The sequence below is a fragment of the Acomys russatus genome, chromosome 9, assembly GCF_903995435.1.
Source record: "Acomys russatus chromosome 9, mAcoRus1.1, whole genome shotgun sequence".
NCBI classification, from domain to species: domain Eukaryota; kingdom Metazoa; phylum Chordata; class Mammalia; order Rodentia; family Muridae; genus Acomys; species Acomys russatus.
The window spans coordinates 51244759-51266847 of record NC_067145.1 but is presented as its reverse complement, the minus strand read 5'-3'; the positions used below and the strand labels follow the sequence as shown (position 1 = coordinate 51266847).

The following is a 22089-nucleotide window of genomic DNA, read 5'->3' as shown; positions in this document are numbered from 1 at the left end:
GCACGCCTTTAATCCCAGCACTCGGGAGGCAGAGGCAGGTGGATCGCTGTGAGTTCGAGGCCAAGTCCAGGACAGCCAGGGCTGTAGATTGATAAACCTAAGGAGTCTAGATGGGTAGAACCAAAGATGGCAACATGGAAAAAGGAAAACTAACAAATAGAAGTGAGCATTAATTAAATACTTGAACCAAAAAATTTTTTTTCTTTTAAATGTGGATTTGACAGGTGCATAAAAGGAACTTATTTCCATTTAAGGAAGGTAAGACTGCAGATCCAGTGCGCCTCTAGTGAGACGCTAACCTGATGTGTGTGGTGGACTCTCGAGCACCCTCTCTCCACCGTTTGCATGCATGAAGGGAAGGCCAACTACAAACCGTGAAGGAAACCTCACTGAAACCCACATTGCCGGTCCTGCCTCTGTTGAACTGGAGACATGGCTCAGGGGTAAGAACACCTGCTCTTGCAAAAGACCCAGGTTGGGTTTCTAGAACCTACGTGGTGGCTCACAAATCATCCTTAATCATCCTAGCTCTGAGGCCGATGCCTTCTGATCTTCATGGGCACCAGGCACCAGACATAAAAGTGCACAGACACACATGGGAGCAAAAGTCATATACATAAACTAAAAATCCTTACGGTAATTTTAAATTAGGTTCTAAATGAGTAGAAATATAGAAGCAAAAGCGGAACACAGGCCTGGTTCTAATCCCAGCCCTATCACTTCCTGCCAGACTTTGCTGAGGGAACTTTCTAAATTCTCTAAATTCCAGTGTTCTTTTTGGCAAAATCAGATGGGCATCTCTCGTAAGTTTCTCCATAGGTTTAGCTGTAGTATGTGTAGAAGACGGAGCTTAAGACTTGCCCTATATAATTGTTCAGTATAGATTTTTCTTCAGTGAGGATTCACTTACAGCATCCCACCAGAGGGTGAGGGTCTGAGGTTAGAACCACCATGTGCGGCTGCTGTAAGCCACGAGGCTTTGCCCAGAACCTGAAGCTCTCTTTTCTAGTCAGAGCTTATCTTTGTCTTAACTGCAAAGTGGAAGAGCACTGTGAGAAGGGAGGGATGACCAGGGGAGAGCTGTATGTCCTCACTACTCCACTGACCAGAACCAAAGGCAGAAGTCTCTCTTCATCTGCTAACTTCTTAACAGAAATGCCCCAGGGTGACAACACAGCCTGCCTCAGCCCACCCAGACTCTTACCTGAGTCTAGATGGATTGGTCTGGCTCTCTTCAATTTGCCAAGTGGTCTGTACTTCAGTTCAGCACGTTGGGAAGATCGGCATAGAGGCTTTAAACTGACATAAATCAGAAAATTTAATTTTTTTCCTTTTGGGAAAGCATAGGCAGCAGTTTTAGAGATGAGAACAAAGCCATAGGGAGGCCACGTGGGCGTCTGTGGGAGGTGGAGGAATGCGTAATAAAGACCCTGCAGCATGACACACTGGGCAGCGGAGACATTTAACAACAGTGCAGTAGATATTATGTATGGAGAGCACTGCCTTAAATTAAAGCCAAATGTAACCCTGTCCTTACAATGCAGGAAAGACCCGTGTGCCAAGACAGGCGTAAGTAACAGTGACACCTCGCATCCAGAAACTAGGAGGAGCTGCTGCCTCCCTGTTAAGTGGCCCTCATTCACCTTTTGCAGGAATCCCACAACTAGATCTCCCGACTGCGGAGGCACAGGCTGAAAGCTAGGGCACAGAAGATCTCAAGGGGGCTACCCTCACTGCGGGCTACGTCACCTACTTCCTTCTGCCATGTTGCCAGAAGTCTTGAGGATTACAGACAACATAGCAAACAATGACAGCCATGACACGCCCAACCTAACATCTACCTACAGCCAGACTTCTTTCCGTTTGTCACCTCTGGTCTCATGTCTATGATATTCCACGGCCCATCCCACTGGACACCTCCAGAATCTGCTGTTACTGCTGCTCTCTGAAGACATATTATACATTCTCTTCGAGAAACTTTCGCCAAGTGAGGGCCACTCTACACCGACCACCCACCCACCTACAAACAGATTGGTCAACAGAAATGCAAGATAGGAGAATATACATCTTAACAAGCACTGCAAATGATTCTAAGTATATCCCCCCCCCCCCATTTACATCTACAAGACAATCTTAAATCAGCTAGCAAGATCCAAGTTCTTTACTCTTGCCTTGCTGGCTGGCATGTCACTCTCTGCACTACCATGCTGCTGGCTTCTAACTCACAGTCTTCTGAAACTGTTGTGAGCATAAACAACTCACCTCATTACCAAGGTAACCAGAGACACCACAGTCCCTGCACTAGGTAACTTTAAAAAAAAAAAAAAAAAAGATTCTGGTTTTATATCTGTATTCGTGTGTCCATAGGTTCTGTGGAAACCAGAAATGAGCACTGGGGCCCCTGGAGCTGAGGTACAGCCAGTTGTACACCTCTGGATGTAGGTTCTGGGACAGAAACTTGGGTCCTCAGGAAGAGCTCTCAACCACTGAGCCACCTCTCCAGCTTACCAGCATGGCCTCCACTGCCTCCCACCTCCCCTCCTCCCCTCACTTCCAGCCCTTCTTCCTCAGCTACTGGAGTTCTGCCTCAGCCTGGTTCTCCTGGCGACTTCTGTCCTTTTGGTTTCAGTTACTGCCCTCATTGCCAACTATAAATCTGTGCCTCCCACCTGTCTGGTTGCAAGAAATCCCCTTTCCCAAAGTCTGCCACGTAGACAAAGCAGGCAGCATCCCCTCAGGGACTGGAGAAGATAGCTTCTACCTGTGAGAAGGAGGTGGTCCCCTTGTCTCTGGCACCCCTTGCTCTTCTGTCAGCAGATGCCTATGAGCATGTCAAGGTCTATGCAACCTTCTGGGCTCTTCAATCCCTACACTTCAAAGTCCTCCATCCTAGTGTACAGGTTCCCTGGTTCCTGTTCGTTTTCTTTCTTTCTTTTTATTATGTTTCTTTTTTAACATATACATTTATATTATTACACATGTGTAAAAAAAAACTTGATACAGCAGGAAGAACCACGAGACAATCAGGAATTATATAAATGTTATCTTCATAGTGATTTGGCTATCTGTATTTGGCAAATATTTACGTTAACATCTTTCCTATCTTGTTGGGTCTAAATTTCTGAATGGAGATCAATATCTATCATATCTCATCTCTACTAACTTAAAACATCTATCTTGACCTAAAAACATCTTAACCCCTAACCTACTAAGCTTAATTGAAAGACTAAACTATCTGGTCTTCAAACCTATCAGAGACTTGAGAAGGGATAAAACTTAAATACTTGAGCCGGGCATGGTGGCACATGCCTTTAATCCCAGCACTTGGAAGGCAGAGGCAGGTGGATCGCTGTGAGTTCGAGGCCAGCCTGGTCCACAAAGCTAGTCCAGAATTGCCAGGGCTACACAGAGAAACCCTGTCTCAAAAAACAAAACAAAACCAAAAAAAAAAAACCCACACACACAACAAAAACAAAAAACCACCACCAACAACAAAAAAAAACCTTAAATACATGAGTGAACCTGGAGTTCAGGTTAGCAGCTTCCAAAATGAAGAAATGACTGAGACAGTCTGCTGCCTGAACAGTCACCCAACACTGTATAACACTGGAGTATCATCTTCAGCCTTCTCGCCCAGTATATCTGACAGACATATTGGTGAGGCAGGAACTACTAAGGACTTGCTTACGCTGTCTTGGCAGATCTTGTTCCTTTTCAAACCCTGGAAATGCCTCACCACCTGTGGCTTCTCTGGGCTTTCCCCAGAGGCACTCTCGGTGGATTCAAATAAACTTTCCCCTTTTACCCAGGAAGCAGCCACTTTGGATTCTTTACTGCACCTGTTTCATCCACCACCTGGCTGGACTCTGTCTTCCATCTATCCGCCTTAGCTCGCCCGAAACCTCAGGCAGGTCCTCCCTATTCTCAGGTGGATACACTGACTCCAGGCTGATTCCTCCATGGCCCTGACAGCTTGTAGGACGCTGAACAGCCTTTCCCCACAGTACCCCAGAACTCAGGCAGCATGGATCTGTCCCACAGAACTCTCCGAACTATTGAGCTGACACTACAGAAAAGTTTGATGAATGGACTTAAACTATGCTAGGTGCTAGCACTTGGGAGGTGGAGGCAGGAAGATCACAAATTTCAGGGCAGCTTCAGGTATATAGTGAGATGACAAGATGGCTCAGTGGGTAAAGGCAATTGCTCTTTTGGTTTGGTTTTTTTTGTTTTTTGTTTTTTGTTTTGTTTTTGCAGGGGGAGGGTGGTTTGGTTTGGTTTTTTGAGACAGGGTTTTTCTGTGTAGCCTCTGCTGTCCTGGACTCACTTTGTAGGCCAAGCTGGCCTTGAACTCAGAGATCTGCCTGCCTCTGCGTCCCTGAGTGCTGGAATTATAGGTGTGCACCACTGCTACCAACTGGTGATTGCTACCAAACCTTGAGGACATGAGTTCAGTCCCCTGAACCCACCTATTGAGAAGAGAGATCTTTCTGCAAGTTGTCCTCTGACCGTCACAAACATCAACAGTAACTCAACATGCACGCGCGCGCACACACACACACACACACACATACACACTCACAAATAAATAAATGTCACAAAAAATGGTAATAAAAGCCTTGCTCTCGGGTTTCATTCACCCATTCTACAGATACCATCACTGAGGCTATTGGCTCTGTCAGGTGCTTTTCATATGCTATCTACTAAGAATGCCAACAAGTAGGCAGGAACGAATATTCCTAATTTGTTGATTTGCTGCTTACATATGATTGGTTCTGAAGTGATCTGGCAAAATTCACATTGCAAGTAATTAGTGGACAAGGTTCCACCCAGGACAAACTGACATTACCAGCACATTCTGCCTACTAGAAATGACAGGATGAAATGGAAATGGGTTCTAGGTTTGCAAGTTTTCAGGCAGAGCACTCCCATGGCCCCCGGCCACCACCATCGATAGCAACACAAGCCCCACAGACAGACACACGGACTACTCACACGTCCATGACCTTATCCACAGTGAGGCCCATCGGAATGACGTTCGGATATGCATTCACTGGACAGATGTAGCTCAAAAAATCTTTAATCTAGAAGGAATAGAAGATGCATCAGTTGTCTCTATGGTGGAAACTTAAGAGTTGTTCTAGTCACAGTTCCCAGTATACAGACTCAGTCTAGACACCTGCCCACAGGGGAGTGAGTAGGCAGACTCAGTCTAGACACCTGCCCGCAGGGGAGTGAGTGGACAGACTCAGTCTAGACACCTGCCCGCAGGGGAGTGAGTGGACAGACTTAGTCTAGACACCTGCCCGCAGGGGAGTGAGTGGACAGACTCAGTCTAGACACCTGCCCGCAGGGGAGTAAGTGGACAGACTCAGTCTAGACACTTGCCCGCAGGGGAGTGAGTGGACAGACTCAGTCTAGATACATGCCCGCAGGGGAGTGAGTGGATAGACTCAGTCTAGACACCTGCCCGCAGGGGAGTGAGTGGACAGACTCAGTCTAGACACCTGCCCGCAGGGGAGTGAGTGGACAGACTCAGTCTAGACACCTGCCCGTAGGGGAGTGAGTGGACAGGTAACGACAAACACAATTGAGTCTTATCCACCCAGAAGGAACAAATTATGTCGTCACCTGCAGGAAAATGGATAAAACTAGAGATCACTGTGTGAGGCAAAGTAAGCCAAACTCAGGCAAAAAAGCACATTTTCTCTCATATGTGGAGGCTATAAAGATGCAAACATACATGTGCAGATAGATGGCAGGCACATACATGTACAAATACATGACAGGAAAGCAGAAGAGAAACCATGTGGGGAGGAGGGGAGGAGGGGTAAGAGGATCAGGAGAGATGATCGTCTGCTCTGTTTCCTCTCATGTGGGAACCAAACAATATAGAATGAGAAAAGACAGGGGACAAGGGAAGGTAATGGCAGGCAAATATGAACAAAGTATGAAGATATATTTGTATGACAATGTGACCACTTGGGGACCTTCTAGGAAAAGGAACATGCAATGCCCAGGCCTCGTTGCCCTGAACCCTGCCAGTGCTGGCCTATGCTGAGGTCTGGGAACTAGAGCATTTGAACTTTGTCCAGGTTCCTGCTCCACCAAAAGACCTCGAGTCCCCAGTGAATGGGATCTAAAGGTTGTGTCTTTTTACAATATAACATTCCTTCCTTTGTCCAAGGCCAGCTGCCTACGTTTGGCAAACCTTCCATGTGAGTTAGAATACAGCTGCACAGTGACCATAAGACACAGAACAACACAAGGTCTTGCCATGTACAGTCATTACCAAGGCAACTGCATCTCAGACATGACTTGCCTTGCTCAAATGCCTGTTCTTATGGAATCAAACAGCACACAGTGGTCACCACCCTGGGAAGACAATGACCTCTTCTGCCCCTTCCATCTTAGATGGCAGTCACTAAGGGAAGCAGTGCAGTCAAGCCAAGATCCAAGAGCACTTTACATAAGGGACCCAAACAGAGGAAGAAGCAGGGGGATCCAATAGAGACCACTGTAGCCTGCAGGTCTCTCCTAGCAGGCAGCTCAGGACAGCCTGTCTCTGTGCACATGTCTCTAGTGTCAGAGAAAGGCCCTGGCCATAAAGTCTGCAACTCCGGATGCTACGGTGAGAGCTGCTCACACACAGGTGGGTGCAGGATAAGGAGCACACACAGACTGAAACAGGAAGAGTTTCCCAAGCAAGGCTGCTAGCCAGTGCAGGGTGTGTGGACTCTGACAGGGACAGGCAATTGTTAAGAAGTGTTCTAGGACCAAGACTGTGTGTGTGTGTGTGTGTGTGTGTGTGTGTGTGTGTGTGTGTGTGTGTGTGTGTGTGTGTGTGTGTGTAACTTGATATACTACAAATACAAACTCCTTCCTAACAAGTCTAAACAATCATACTTTAAAACATTCACAAGTATCTTGATTTTTTTTTTCCTATGCTCAGAATGCTAAACAGAGAACTCTGTAGGTGTTTCTCTTAAGAATTCTACAACCCAGGCAAACCTCACTAACTAGCTCTTGGTAAGCTGTGATCCCTGTCAGGTCGAAGGCTCATTTTACAGGTGTAAATGAGCTATAAAATGCTGGCTCTAGTACCCACTAGCCAGCACCTGGTACCCTGTGAAACATCCACTGCCACTATGCAGGACAAGGTTGGTAATGACAGTGTAAAGATTTGAATCCCTCTGCAAAAGGGGTGAGGAGGTGACTGGGGCATCGAGTGGCTGTCATCTAACTCCAGCTCAAAGGGTCAGATGGAGACACAGGGCCCTAGGGGCCTCCAGTAACCATGAAAATGGCCATTCTGACCCACGGAACATCTACTCTTCACACATTCTTCACAAAGAGCTTCTTCATGCCCTAAGGAGACATGCAACAAAAGCCATTACTGGTCCTTACCTACCTCCTGCTGGTAAGGCTAGCAGAAACCCATGACTTGCAAACAGACATTGACAGAGTAAGACCAAGCCTATGTCAAAAATGACTCAGCAGTCTTTAGAGAAGATGTGGTCACAAGAAGACAAGAGACATCCAGCATCACCTACCTCCAAATCCTTGCCCGAGCACAGTACATGAATACCCTCAGACCTTGGTACAGCGGCTTCTATACATCATCATGTACAATGAATGAGTGAACACGGAATCACTGTCTCCAGGGGATGAAATTACTGAGACCCTCCGGCAACATCATTTCCGGCCAATTGATGCACAGCTCTGTCTTATAAAACTAGTCTTATTAGCCTACAAACTATCCCGTATCATTTTGGCATTTTCAAGCAGTTGTGTCTTGTTTTTTCCCCTACCACACATCATTCTGTTCTGCCTATGCACAGATACTTCATCGTAGGCTGATTATCTCTGTAACTCAAGTCTGAGCACAACTTACCTAGCATATGTATTCTCCCTGTGAGGCACACCACAGCCTTCCTGTACTCAGGAACTAGACAGTATGCCTACAAGCCACTTTATGTAGTGAAATAGCTCTCTCTCTCTCTCTCTATCTATCTATCTATCTATCTCTATCTCCCTCCCTCCCTTCCCCCCCCCCCCCCATAGATCACATAAAGAAACCCTGTTTATAATGTGAGCTAAAACATGGACAGGGAACATCACTGTTTAGTAGGAGCTCGCAACGTGCATGTCAAGTGATTCGACTTTCCATCATCTTCCGCCCCACTGCAAGGGACCCCTATAGCCCATTGAGAGATGATGCTGGGCTTCTGGGTACCGTGTAGTGAACAGGCAAACACAGAAATATGGAATGCACAAGTGAGAACCATTTTTATAATATAGTGAAAGGAGGGATGAGGAGGTGCTTGAGGCAGGAAAGTGCCTGCCTTGCACATACGAGGATCTGATTTGATACCCAGAATCACATAACTGCTGGGCACAGTGGTACACACTTGTAACCCCAGACAGCCTAGCCTAACTGGTGAGCTCCAATCCAGTGAGAGGCCCTGTTGCAGAAGACGGGCACGGCCTTCCTGAGGATGGCATCTGAGCTGTCCTCTGGCCTCCACTCATGTGCACACATACACCACTCACCCATACACACGTGTATATGCACACCCCCCCCCCATGTACCCTGCCCCACGGTGATGAACTGCTGCGGATGAGTTAGGAGTTGCTGGGTCCTCTTACCTCACTGTAGGAGGAATGGAAAGAAAAACAAGCTCTGTATGAGCTCTCTCCCGTCCTAAGGGGAAAGCAGAACACAAAAGGACACTTAGCAAAACTACCTAAGGTTGAACTTCCACCTAGGCTGTCCGGTGAGGCCACACTGTCAGCAACTGCTGCCTGGGACAGGAGTCACCTTCGTCAGGCGTGGAACCCTGCTGTAGAGGGCTTGCGAAGGAATCGGGGTCACAGAGGCACCGCCACTGCTATACCAGGGCTTCCGTTCTCTCCGGTACCCATCTGTGATACACAGCAAAGCCCTCAGACGCCTTCAGGGTCCAGCCATCCTGTCTCTCACAGAGGAAGCCCCTGCATATACCAGCTAATGGACTGCCATAGTTTGGAAGAAACATCCCTTCATTTTAAATAACGTTCAAGTGATAAAGGTATGTCCAGCAATTTTTTTAATTTTTATTTTATTTTTATGTCCAACAATTATAACAGACCCTCTCCTTGGGCTTCTCCTGACCTGTGTTTAACTCCACTAACGTCAACCTTTCCTGAGTTTCCTGACCCAGGGCATTGTTTCCTTACCTCACTATCACACTGGTTTTTCTCGTTCTCTCTCCAAACCACATGGTGGACGGCTTGATGCTGATGGTGTGGAGCGGAGTTTTAGTTCTGGAGCTGATCCCGCAGGGCAATTTATTCCACTGGAAATACTCTTCTGCCTGCAAGCAAACAAACAGACAACCTCATTTGGTTTAAATCACGGTAAATATTTTGAACATGGCTGTTTGTAGACTGGATCTCAAAAGTGACGGCCGATGATCTTCCGAGCTTGCCAAGAAAGAACACAGGAAAGGAAGTGGGCTCTTCCAAACCGAGGCACAGTCTGCAGAACGCCCAGCCCACCTGCTTCACCACCCTCATGATGAGGAAAGAAGTGAAACTCTGGTTTGTATCAAGAAAATCCTCAGGCTCAGTGAGGAGGCACATGGCTGGACCGTTGTGAGTTTGAGCCCAGCCTGGACTACAGCAGCCTGGCCCTGTCTACAGAGAAGACTCTCAAAAAGAAAATCAACAAAACAGGCTGCTCTTTGGGCTGGGTGAAGTGGCACATGACTGAACTGGAGTCCCAGGGCTCCCGGCTTATCGTTTTATCTACATTATTTTCAGCCATCCAAGAGTCTACTGTGTAGACCACCAGGAGTAGTTTCTAATGTGTAACTCTCTTATTGGAAAAAAATGTTTCTTTGTATTCATGTATACGTGTGTATGTGTATTTGTATATGCGCTCGTGTGTTTGTGTGTGTGTGTGTGTGTGTATGTGTGTGCGCGCGCATGCCCCAAAGGAAGCCAGAAGAGGACATTAGATCCCTGGAGTTGGATTTACAGCCAGTTGGGAGCTGGGAACCAAGCTCAGGTCCTCTGAAAGGGCAACAGGAGGTCTTAGCACTGAGCACCTCTCCAGCCCTTTTCCTGTGCAGCTCTCTTACGCTGCTGCACACATGCGCTCTAACGGCTTCTACTACAACACTGCATGCTGTCACTGAGATGATGTATTTCCATGGACCGTCCTTAAGGGTTTGGGCAGACGGGGCAATGCTGCTGTCACAACAGTGCTCCTCGTAGATAAAGGCCTATCGCTGAGAGTTCTGCAGTGAGACAGTTTAAGTGTTAGGGAAAATTGTGATCAGGCTTCTGAGCCTGAAGGTAACGAATTTAATTGTCTTAATAAAATATCAAGGGCATTAGTTAGGAAGAGGGTGCAAATAGACGAAGTAGGAGAGCAGGAGAGCAGGAGAAGGCACTGGGAGTAAACGTGACATCACAAGCTCGGCGGTGGTGGCGCACACCTTTGATCTCAGCACTCAGGAGGCAGGGGCAGGTGGATCTCTGAGTTCAAGGCCAGCCTGGTCTAAAAAGTAAGTTCCAAGGCATCCAAGGCTACACAGAAAATCTTTGCCTCAAAAAACCAAACCAACCAAACAAACAAGGCATATGTTGTAAATATACATATATAAAAATGTAGGAGGATCACAAGATCACAACAGTGAACAGAGTAGGAAAGCGGTCACGAGCCCCCACTCTGAGACGCTGTGGACAGCTGATGGTCCTGCAAGACTGAGAGTCAGCCCTGGCTCTGGCAGGTCAGCCATGCTCCAGTGGACGACCCAGGAATAGATGGGAATGTACAGGCAGCACAAACTGAACTCTATGGTTTATTAAAACAACCAAAAGTAACAGGGCACATGCAAGTGGATGAGTAGGGAGACGGGGTGGATCTGAGAGGAGTTGGCAGGAAATATGACTAAAACACATTGTATGAAATTCTCAAAGAATTAATAATGTACTTATATTGTAAGCTAGTGAGACTGTAAGTTTTCATTCTCATGGAGAAGAATCAACTTTGTATCAAAATTGTGAGACCCTATGCCTGTTACTCACTGTGAAGTACATACTCATGGCATACAGGTCCATAGAGGTGCACAGCCTCCAGCCAACAACCTAAGATCACAAAAAGGCTTGGGAGAGAATTTCTGGACTGCCTTCTTGGTCGCAATCTCTCAGGTCCCACAAACGACAGGACTGGTGTTTCCAGTACCTTCGGGTGGCGGCAGGCGTGGATCTGGGTGTTTCGGTCCGTTGTGAGATGGTGGAGGATATCAGGCATGTTTCTAAACATATCCAGCTTGTCCACGTGAACCTGTGCGTAACAGCAGACGAAGCACATTGTTTGAAATGAATTCCTTACAACAGATAGTTCTGGGGTCCTTATGGGGGGGGGGGGACTGTCCAGTTACAGGGTGAATTTTTTCTTCTCTCCTGCAGTCTAGTCCTGGGCTATTTCAGTGCCTGGCGATATCCTGTCAGGATATGTCACTAGGCAAAAGACTCATCTCACAGGCTATATCTGGTGATGCTAAGAGTTCTGTCCTTCAAGAATCACTTGGCCCATACTGATTGTGCATCTACTGATGTCAACCTCAATTCTAATCCCTACTCATATGGGAGAAAAAAAAGCAGACAGAAGGAATCGGCATCTCCTGCTGGAATGGTGAGCCGGCTCAGCGGGTAAAGGAGTGCACATAAGCCTGGCGGCCTCAATTCAATGCCCAGAACCACACAGAGGAGAATCAACTCTACAGCACTGTCCTCTGACCTTCACAAGCATTCTGGGGTGTGCGTGCTATCCACAACAAAGTATAGCTCACTTTACTGGCACACCACATGCCACACAGGACAGCTGGTGCAGTAAGAAAATGGGACCTGGATCATGTTCTGCCACATAAAACTTCACTGGGCTAAAAGGAGAGAAAGATGCAGAAAAAAAAAATACTCAAATCGGCTGCCCCTGAGAAGCTTAAGGCTACAGTTTAAAGTATTAAAACCAGTTATGTCAGCTTTACTCAAAGTTTATCTTCTGAGTCTTTCAATGCTGATATTAACCTAAACCAGAATAATGTCCAATTCCTGTGCTGGCTGATACCAAGGCAGGCTGGAGAAAGAACTCAAGCAAAACTGCTTATTCATCATGTGGCTCATTCGACTTACAAATGATTTACTTATGACCAATAAAAGGGAAAGGCAAGGGACTGGGGAGATAGATAAAGCAGTCAGTAAATTTGCCTTGCAAGCATAAGAAATTAAGTTTGATCCCTAGAACTCTTGAGAAAAAAAAAAAATCTGGCTATGGCAGCCTATGCTTGTGATTCCACTGTGAGAGGTGAGACAGGTAGGTCCCTGGGCCTCCCCTGCAAGCTAGTCTACCTGCTGAATTCCAGGTCAATGAGAGACTCTGCCTTAAAATAAACAAACAAACAAACAAACAAACTTTTGGTCCCTGATGCATACACTCACATGCATACTATATATCCATGGATATGTGAGTGTGTGTGTCTGTGTATCCATGTATATGCATTTCTACATATATATGTGCATCTGCATAGACACACACACACACAGAGAACTTAAGCCAGGTATGGGGACATGTTTATAACTCCAGTACGTGGAATGCTGAAGCAGGAGGATCATGAGTTTGAGGTCAATCTGACACCAAGTGAGTTTTCAGACCCACCTGTCTATGTACCCCATCCCCGCCAAAAAAGATTTTAAAAAATGAAGAAAGCATTAATGGTGAGTGTGGCTTGCCAGCCTCTCTAAGGAAAACGGGATGGAGACAAAGGGAACTGTAGGAAGAGAATCCTCAGAGAAATGAGTGGACTGCAGCTGCAGATAACCCCTGAGGTACCGTAGTTAAAACCTCACTGTTCTTTCTTCGTGAGCATCTGATCTACAGTTGTCCCCATTTCTTGCAAAGGAACCTAAGGAAATTGGGGTCACCATCAAATGCCTCTACCTAAAGCCCTCCTCTGCCCCTGGCTTCTTCCCCTGGGGCTCAGAGCAGTAGCTTCCACTCTTCATGTACCCCGGAAATTATACCACAAGTTTAGGGGAGGCAAATAGATGCCACCTTTATGGATTACACACACAAAAATTAAACGACGGGTAATACAGATCAGTGTGTTTATATATGTGTGTGTGGTATGTAAATTTTGTCACTACTGTGATTTTGATTTAAATGGATATATATTTTTGGCATATCTATATATCATTCTTCAAGTGGTTGGTTTGTTTTTTTGTTTTTGTTTGTTTTGTTTTGTTTTGTTTTTTGAGACAGGGTTTTCCTGCTTAGCCCTGGTTGTCCTGAAACTTGCTCTATAGACTAGGCTGGCCTCGAACTCACAAAGCTCTGCCTGCTCTGCCTCCTGAGTACTGAGATTAAAGGCTTGCACCACCAATGCCCTGCTTAAAAAGCCATTTAAACACCAAACATAGAGTGATCCCAGAATAAACGCAAATCCTTCTCAAAATGAACAATTAACAACTATACATCAAAATATTTGGCTAGAAAGACTTACAAAAATAGAGACTTGGGCCACAGAAAAGGAGGGACAGACAAACAGTGAGAGAGAAGGGAAGAATTCTATAATTTCAAACACAGGAAAACTATAAGTTTTCTCGGTGCTGGGGACAGACCCCAGGGCCTTCGAGTGCAGACTGAGTGCCCTGCCGTGAGCCACACCCTCAGGAAAGGTAAGTGGTTTTAGCATTGCTGAGGTGCTGCTAAGGTCTGGCCCAGCTCTGTGAGCTCTGGGTCTGCATTTAACACAACACAGCTGAGAATGTCCAGCGGGTCCCAGGGCTTCATTTAATTCACCGTGACCATTTCAAATCCTTTTTTCTTCAGGGACAAAAGTTCCAGACACTTTCCAGTGCCCCAGCAAGGGGAGGGGTGCTTGCTTAGCAGCTGCGCACACACTCCAGGCTCTTCTGCTCTGGACCTGAGAGCCCAGCTTCAAACCACTGGGAAAGACCCACGTAAAAGGGACAAGTAGGAAGTGCCACCACTGCCCCACAGACCAGCTCCAGGACAAGGCTCTTCCTGTGTTGTTGACCAGGGCCCAAAGCAGAAAGTACGATTTCTGTAACAATCCAGTCAGCATACAGCCACAGAGAAATACACATACATGCCTGTGTATGTGTGTGTTTCCAACCCCCGAAGTGCATTTTCACTGTCAAGACCATAACTGCAAACAGTATATACCCAGGTATCACCTGGTTCAAATTCACTTTTGATACAGGTCGCAATTGTTATAGTTACTTCATAACCCACACTTGGCCTCTAGGACACTGAAGACTATTCCACTCTTTTTGGCTGTGACTGTCCTTCTGTGAGGACATGCACCTATAGAGATGAGATGCATTGCGAGGGCGGGCCACAGTGTCATGGCCACTGCTTCCACCCATCCCTGTTTTCCGTTATTTGGGAGAGGAGAGAGGAAGGACAGGAAAGGGAGCAGTACCTGCATTCCCAGCTCCTCACTCAGGTTGGTGAATAAATACTCGTAGCCATAAGCTGCTTTACAGTTCAGCCACACAACATGGTGCGGACTCCTAGTGACCCAGCTTCGAACCAGCTCCAAAATCCCCCTCAAGCACTCCTCCTAGACACCAATGGAATTTGATACTTTGAAGAAACTCATCAAAATCTTTTCCTCTTCAACATTCAGAGGTGATCAAGCAAAAGGGCACAACTACAGCCTTCCAACAAGAAGGTAGCCACAGGCCAGGCAGACCCTTCTTCACCCCGGGCAGACCCTTCATCACCCTGGGCAGACCCCTCACCCCAGGCAGACCCAGGCAGACCCTGCATCACCCCGGGCAGACCCCTCACCCCGGGCAGACCCCTCACCCTGGGCGGACCCCTTACCCCGGGCAGACCCCTCACTCCAGGCAGACCCCTCACCCCAGGAAGGCCCGTTACCCTGGAAAGGCCCATCAGAGTCCCGTCACCCCACGCAAACGTACACGACTTGGAATTTGGTAAAACCTTGGGTCACAGAAAGTGGTGTCTAAATACACACTTTGGATGTCTTTTACTCTGAAAAGAAGAAAATAAAACAGTGTTAGCTATTTCATGGGGCATAATTGTGTATAAAATGACGTAGACCCTCAGTTATTTTCCAGGGTGTTCCATTCCACTTCCAAATATTTTATTCATCAATGTTATTGGACACCAATTTCCATACAATAAAATAAAAGGATTTTTATATCAGAGAGAAAGGACTTGGTGGATAAAGGCATTTTCACCATCCCTGACAGTTTGAATTCCATCCCTGGGAACATGTGGTGAAAGCAGAATTGACTCTCACAAATTACACACACACACACACACTTTAAAAATATATTGATTTTTGCATGCCTAATCCAATGACTTCAATCAATTCATGTCCTTATCATTCCATTCCAACCTAGGTACAGCACACAGCACAACCTCGCCTTAAGGAGGAAAAATGTGCTCTACTATTACAAAGTTTGTTGTTGTTGGGGCTTTTTTTTTTCTGTTTTGCTTTTGTTTTTGTTTTAAGACAGGGTCTCTATGTGTAGCCCTGGCTGTCCTCAAACTCAGAGATCCACCTGCCTCTGCCTCCCAAGTGCTAGGATTAAAGGTGTGCGCCACCATCACCCAGCTTTATTACAACTTTTATAATCAAGTTGATTTTTAATCTGACAGAAGCTTGAGATGATGGGGACAGCAGGCTGGCATGCACGTGCACCCCCACACACACATATTCAGACTACACAGCCAAGAATTACACAAGGTCCTATACCTTCCCCCAGAGTGCAAAAGCTCCATTCTGGAAGCTTCTCCTTTTGCCAGTCTGAAGTCTCCTGTGTATAAGACAGTTCCATTACGGCCCTGAAATAAAAACCTGAAAAATAAGTGTATCTCAGTGACTTCAAATCACAAACTCCTAAGAAAGCAAGCATAGGCCTCCTGCCAGACATGTCCCTTACAGTGAGGTACTAGCAGAATGCTAAGTCTGAGTACCTGCCATCTTTCCCTATGAGTAGCAAAAATAAATAAATAAATAAATAAATACAAATCCACTAAGATAAAGTAGCAGGATGGGAATGGTACTGAATCTGTGCTAGGCATGGCCTGTAATACTCTAGCACTTCATAGCACTCATATTATCACTCAAATCATTGCATTCCCAGGAGAGAAAAACACATGTGACAAGACAGTCCAAAGTCACTGGAGAAATACCACACTGAGAAAGCCACATTTCCTATGGTCTTCATCTCAACATTGAAATAAAGACTGAAGATGCTGCCAGAAAAAAGAGTGTCTACCTCTGTAAACACAATACCTTTAGACCCAACAAAGTTATCTCCCACATTTAATATGTGTTTATATAGAAAGAAATGCAAACAGACGGGCCCCTTACATAACTGATCCTGGGCAGTGACCAGCTGGTAACAGAGTCACAACAACCTCTTCCTTCTAAAAAGAAAATAAAGAAAACAACAGTAATGGAAGTTATCGTTAGGAGCTGGCTAAATTCACGAAGAATCACAAGGGCTCGTGTCGTACGCTCCAAACCGTGGAATAAGCGGAACCCTTGTCCACTCCCTTAAACAGAGCCGTGACAGGACCCACTTCCACTCCTAGGTACACACTCAAGAGAATGTCCACGCAAACATTTGGTCATGGATGTTCACCGCATAATTACGCACGCCAGCCCCAAAGTGGAAACACTGCAAAATGCCCAGCCACCGATGAGTGGCTAGCAGCATGTGGTCTGTCCACACCATGAAACACTATTCGGCTGTAAGTCACATGATGTATACCAATTCCACAGATAGGCAAGTCCAAAAAGACAGAAAGGAGAATGGTAGTTACTAGAAGCTGGGACAGGAAGGGGTGGGAGTGCCTGTAATGGGTACAGGGCTCCTGAGTGATGAAAACACTCTTAAAATTGACTGTGGTGGCACACAGATAGTTGTATGAATACACCAGAGCCACAAGCCTTCAAATGAGTAACTGTGTAACAATGAATATTGCAATAACACTATTACTAGAAGAAAAAGGCACTAGATGCAGCCTGGTCCCAGCTCATCGCATTGCACATGGCACTGTCCCTTAGGACAGCGCATGCCGGGCACCACTGGCTCTCCAGCCCTCAACAGGAGCTGACAGAGCTCTGTCTGCAGTCACTCCTTGCCCACCTCTCGCAAGACTCATCCTGCGGGCCGCTTTCAACAGGGGTCTCCTAGTTGAGGCTGGACACACGCTGCACAAAAGCCAGGTCACAGGACAAGGCACGTAAGCAGTGGCACTGCAAGACCGCTCCCAAGAGCTCACCACTGGGCTTGGAGGAAGCATCTGCAGGTGACAAGGCCACTAACATCCCTCCCTCCCAAGCCACACTTGCAAAGATTTAGGCCTACCCGCCTTCCTTCCCTCCTTCCCTCCGTCCCTCCCTCCCTTGTCACCCACTTTTAATCTCCACTTCCTAAACCTGGTTCTACCAGGGTGAAATTCTGAAGAATACTTGTGACCTTCCCCTAAGGAGAAACATCTAAAAGGCCACCTCTCCTGTAGTCACTGCCCCTCACACGGTCACCCTCATAGTTCCTCACAGTGAAGCCAAACATGACCAGGCTACAATACTACAGAGCAGATGCTAGCTCAGCTGCCAGGAAACAGTAAGACTCTCTCAGCCTTTGGTGTCATTAAATGGGGTTTTGCCTTATTTTGCTTAAGGCAGGTCTACAGTCTTATTTACTATTAATACATCCAGGAAGTGCTAGATTTAAATTTAAGGTTGAAAATTAAATTTTATTCACTCAGGCATAGACTTATTTCAAATTAGGAAAATAATTTAAGTGCTCACTTTGGCAGCACATACTAGAACGATACAGAGAAAGTTAGCATGGTCCCTGTGCAAGGATGACAGGCAAATTTGTGAAGTGTTCCATATTTTAAAATAAAAAATAAAATAAAAATTTTGAAAGAAGATAGTCATTACACTTGAAGTTGCTTCAAAAAATTCAGATATAAGAAACTTAATAAATGTGACAACGACATTGTGGAGCATTAACAAATTATACTCTCATCATGAGCATGTAAAACTAAAAAGAAATAATTTTGGAGCCGGGCCCAAACCTGTAATCCCAGCACACAGGGAGACAGAGACAGGCAGATCTCTGTGAATTCGAGGCCAGCCTGGTCTACAAAGAGAGTCCAGGACAGCCAAGGCTACACAGAGAAACCCTATTTTGAAAAAACAAAAAACAAAACAAAACAAAAATCACATTTACTCTTCTAATGTTGGAAATGATTACAACACTCTGTGACTGAATGTCTCCGTCTCTGAAGCTCAGGGGTTGAAATGGTAACCGTGGGATCCTAACTAAGAAGCTCTTGACTGGTGATTGGTTCTTCAACTTAACCCCAGTAAATAGATTAGTGCCTTAAAAGGGAACTGATTTACTTCTCTCACTGGGCAACAATACTAGGACATGATACCTAAGAACTCACAGTGGCAAAATGCCAGTCTACTGTCAGAGAACCCCAGCAAACTGTCAGAGACCTAGTTAATAGGGATAAAAACAATCACAAATGTTGTGGTTGTTTTTCTAAAAATGTACTTCATTCACAAATTATTGCTTATGAATAAATGAGCAATCTAGTCTAAAGAGAAAGTTAAACCATCATTTTAGCAGTAAGAAGAAAATACAAAATGTTTACTATATAGTTACCTCACCCGATGCCTCATCAACTAAAGATATCTGGGTAGGAGTTTCAATTTCAATTGCTATCTGAAAAGAGAGTAAATGAAGAACCATTTCTGATTTCATGTATATATTTTGATTTCAATATAATTAACAGTTTAAAAATGATATAACTAAACAAACATACTTTTATTGATCTGGAGTTATAGCTCAGTGTTATAATGCTTAGCATGTAGAAGGCCTTAGGTCCCAGGCTTAGCACACAAACAGAGCACATATATATATATATATATATATATATATTCAATCCACATACACACTTAGCACACACATATTGTGTATACATACACCATGTATAAACACTCTGCGCACACATACAGTAAGCTTGCATATACTCACACTCAGATCACACAAATGCGCGCGCACACACACACACACACACACACACACATAAACTAGTAAAACCAGGGACAGATGTTAATATTACATTTACAGATGAGAAGCATCTTACTCATGACGTACTGTGAAACCCCTGGGCTTGAGACTGTTTTGAAGAGATTTTTGACAACTTTAATTGTCTTTACTTTTTCTGTTTGCATGTGTTATGTTGGGGGCCATGCATGGGGGCCTGTTAAGCACTCTACCACTGAGCTGCAGCACCAGCTCTAGCTAGGTTTTCCTGGGGATCTACATGTCTGTATGTGCACATGCATATGGAAGCCAGAAGTTGATGCCATGTGTCTTCCTCAGTGGCCTTTCTCTTCTCAGAGCTAGGGTCTCTCAATGAACCTAGAGCTGTCTAGTGAGCAACAGGGACCCTCCTGTCTCCAGCTCCTCTCCTGCTGGGGTTATAGGCATTTATGCACAGTCCCTGAGGTAAGGGCCAATGTGTGTATAACTTCATGTAGCACCAAAGCAGGTGATCAGCACTATCAAGGCTGGAAGGAGATGCTGACATGGGTTGGCTGCCCTCCTCAACTCTTAGATGTCTGTGGATTCCAGCTTGTGTCTGGTCTTCCCCACTTCTTGACGGCCCCAGACAGACTAGCCTATGGCAACTACAGGCCTAATCCCAGAGGCAAAGGGAGAGCAGCCCAGTCTCTGTGCCAGATCTGCGGAGGGCACAGATGTTCTTTTGGCATCACGAGACTAAACATGTGTGATAAAAGGGTCTTCCCACCACAGGGTGTTCTGGGTACAGCACCCAAGCAGGAAGAGAGGCTGGGGTGGCTTTAGAGACAAATGTCAGCAGGTATTTTTATTGGAACATAATACCCATACATATTTATTGGACGTGGAGCAATAATTTGTAATTTGTAAGTATGTATCATGACCAAATCAAGCCATTTTGTCTTCTAAACTATTCATCATTCTCATGCTTTGGAGTTGTTGGATTCTATTCAATCACAGACTGTTGTAGACTCAGTCTATAAAAGGTTGGTTTTTTTTTTTTTTTTAAACAAATTACTCACATATAATTAATTGCTGTGGAGTGAAAGAAAAGTGAGCATGCACGGAGAGATCAAAGCTAACCTGTGGGAGTCAGTTCTTTCCCTGGGGCCCAAGGATACATATAACTCAGGCTATCAGGCTTGCCGGCAAGAGCTGCAGCCCAGGCTCTTGTCTTAGTTTTCTGTCGTTTTGGTGGCACTGGGGATCACACACCCAAGGCCAACATGCACCTCCCCTGAGCTGCACACCTGGCGGCTGTGGTGAAGGGGTGGGCCTGGGCTCATTCGCTCGCTTTGATCTTGCCATGTTTTGCAGAGGCATGCCAGATGTGGGGCAGAGAGGACAGAGTAGGTGGGACTCAAGCTGCCATCTATCAGACATCAACAAGATGGTCCCCTTTGCGCAGACTTTCAGTAGGTGGTAACTGGAATTCTACTCTCTATGGTTGCCATCCTTCTCGGATAGAACACCAGCAGTCACTATGAGTTCGAGGTTTTTGCCGACAACATACATATTCACGTCCTCTTGATCTGCTGCGTCTTGTAACAGCAAATAACGCCCTCTTGGGTCTTATAGTGCTCTGGGGTTTTGTTGCTGTTGTTTGTTTTGTTTTTTGGCCTTTAGTTCTATTCTGTGTGATGGGAAAACTGCTACTCTGGCACTTTGGGTTTCTGTTTGGTACAAGTTCTTCCTTCACTTTCTTTTATTTTTCCTTAAAAAAAAAAAAAAAAATCAATCCTTGAGTTCGAGGTCAGCCTGGTCTACAGAGTGATTCCAGGAAAGCCAGGGCTATACACAGAGAAAATCTGTTTCAAAAAACTAAGAAAAAAAAAAAAGAAGAAAAGAAAAGCAAAACAACAAAAAAATATATCAATCCTTGCCATGCATGGTGGCACACGCCTTTAATCCCAGCACTTGGGAAGCAGAGGCAGGTGGATGGCTTTGAGTTCGAGGTCTATAAAATGAGTCCAGAACAACCAAGACTACACAGTAAAACCCTGTCTCTCTCTCACATACACAAACATATTCATATTCTCCCTCTCTCTCTCTCTCTCTCTCTCTCCCGCCCCCCCCCCCCCGTTCCTTTCCTCTCTCCCTCATGTGTGTGTGTGTGATGCATTCTATTTCTTACTCTTTCTTGCTAAGTAGGTCAAGATGACATGAAACTTATGATCTTGGGGCTGGGATATAGGTCAGTGGTAGAGCACGTGCAGGGCACACACACAAGGCCTTAGGTTCAGTCCACAGAACCACAGAGAGAAAATGAACTTGTGATCTTGCCTCAGTCTTCCAAACGCTGGGATCACAGGCCTGTGACGTCATGTTTGGCTCCATTCTATCTTTTACTATTCTAGTATTCTGCTTGTTTCCTTTTCTTTCATTCTTGAAGGTGTGTGTGTGTGTGTGTGTGTGTGTGTGTGTGTGTGTGTGCGTGTGCGCGCGCGCGCCACCTATGTGTAGGTGTGTTGAGGCCAGAAGAGGAAGTCCGATTCCCTGGAGCTGAGGTAACAGGTGGTTGTGAGCTGCCTAAGTGGGTGCTGGTACCCACACTCAGGTCTCCTGGAGGACCATCAAGTGATCTTAACCACTGAACCATTTCCCAGACCTTACTGTTTTTTATGCTAACCTTTAAAGTATGTTTCTTCTTCCTGAGCTAGCCTGTGATTTTACAGATAGGCTAATGCACACCATGCTTGCACTTTAACACATCTTAGCATGCTATCAAAATCACATTCTTGAGGAATAAGAAACAACCAATTGCTGACTACGAACCTGCTGAATCCCCATCAAATCTGATTATTCTAACTCATGAGGAACCTACACGTATGAAGAAAGGGCTTTTGAATAACTGTAATAATATTTTTAAGATGCCTCTAGAAATACTCCCATGTCCACAACAAAGTAGTGCTATTCAAAAATGAC

At 45.6% G+C, this 22089-nt stretch overlaps 1 protein-coding gene and 1 pseudogene across 1 annotated transcript in view; one reads left to right on the top strand and one right to left on the bottom strand.

The window, feature by feature from the left end:
- Window positions 1–22089, bottom strand: part of Dclre1c (DNA cross-link repair 1C) — a 30556-nt gene that overhangs the window by 2090 nt on the left and 6377 nt on the right. The window contains exons 4-13 of the mRNA XM_051150873.1: window positions 18742–18801; window positions 16425–16480; window positions 15804–15905; window positions 15001–15073; window positions 14496–14636; window positions 11234–11335; window positions 9220–9356; window positions 8650–8704; window positions 4996–5084; window positions 1205–1299 (exon numbers count right to left, since the gene is read on the bottom strand). Of these exons, the coding sequence (XP_051006830.1) occupies window positions 1205–1299; window positions 4996–5084; window positions 8650–8704; window positions 9220–9356; window positions 11234–11335; window positions 14496–14636; window positions 15001–15073; window positions 15804–15905; window positions 16425–16480; window positions 18742–18801 (910 nt within the window). The remainder of the gene's footprint in view (window positions 1–1204; window positions 1300–4995; window positions 5085–8649; window positions 8705–9219; window positions 9357–11233; window positions 11336–14495; window positions 14637–15000; window positions 15074–15803; window positions 15906–16424; window positions 16481–18741; window positions 18802–22089) is intronic.
- On the top strand, window positions 17866–17964 carry LOC127194076 (uncharacterized; annotated as a pseudogene).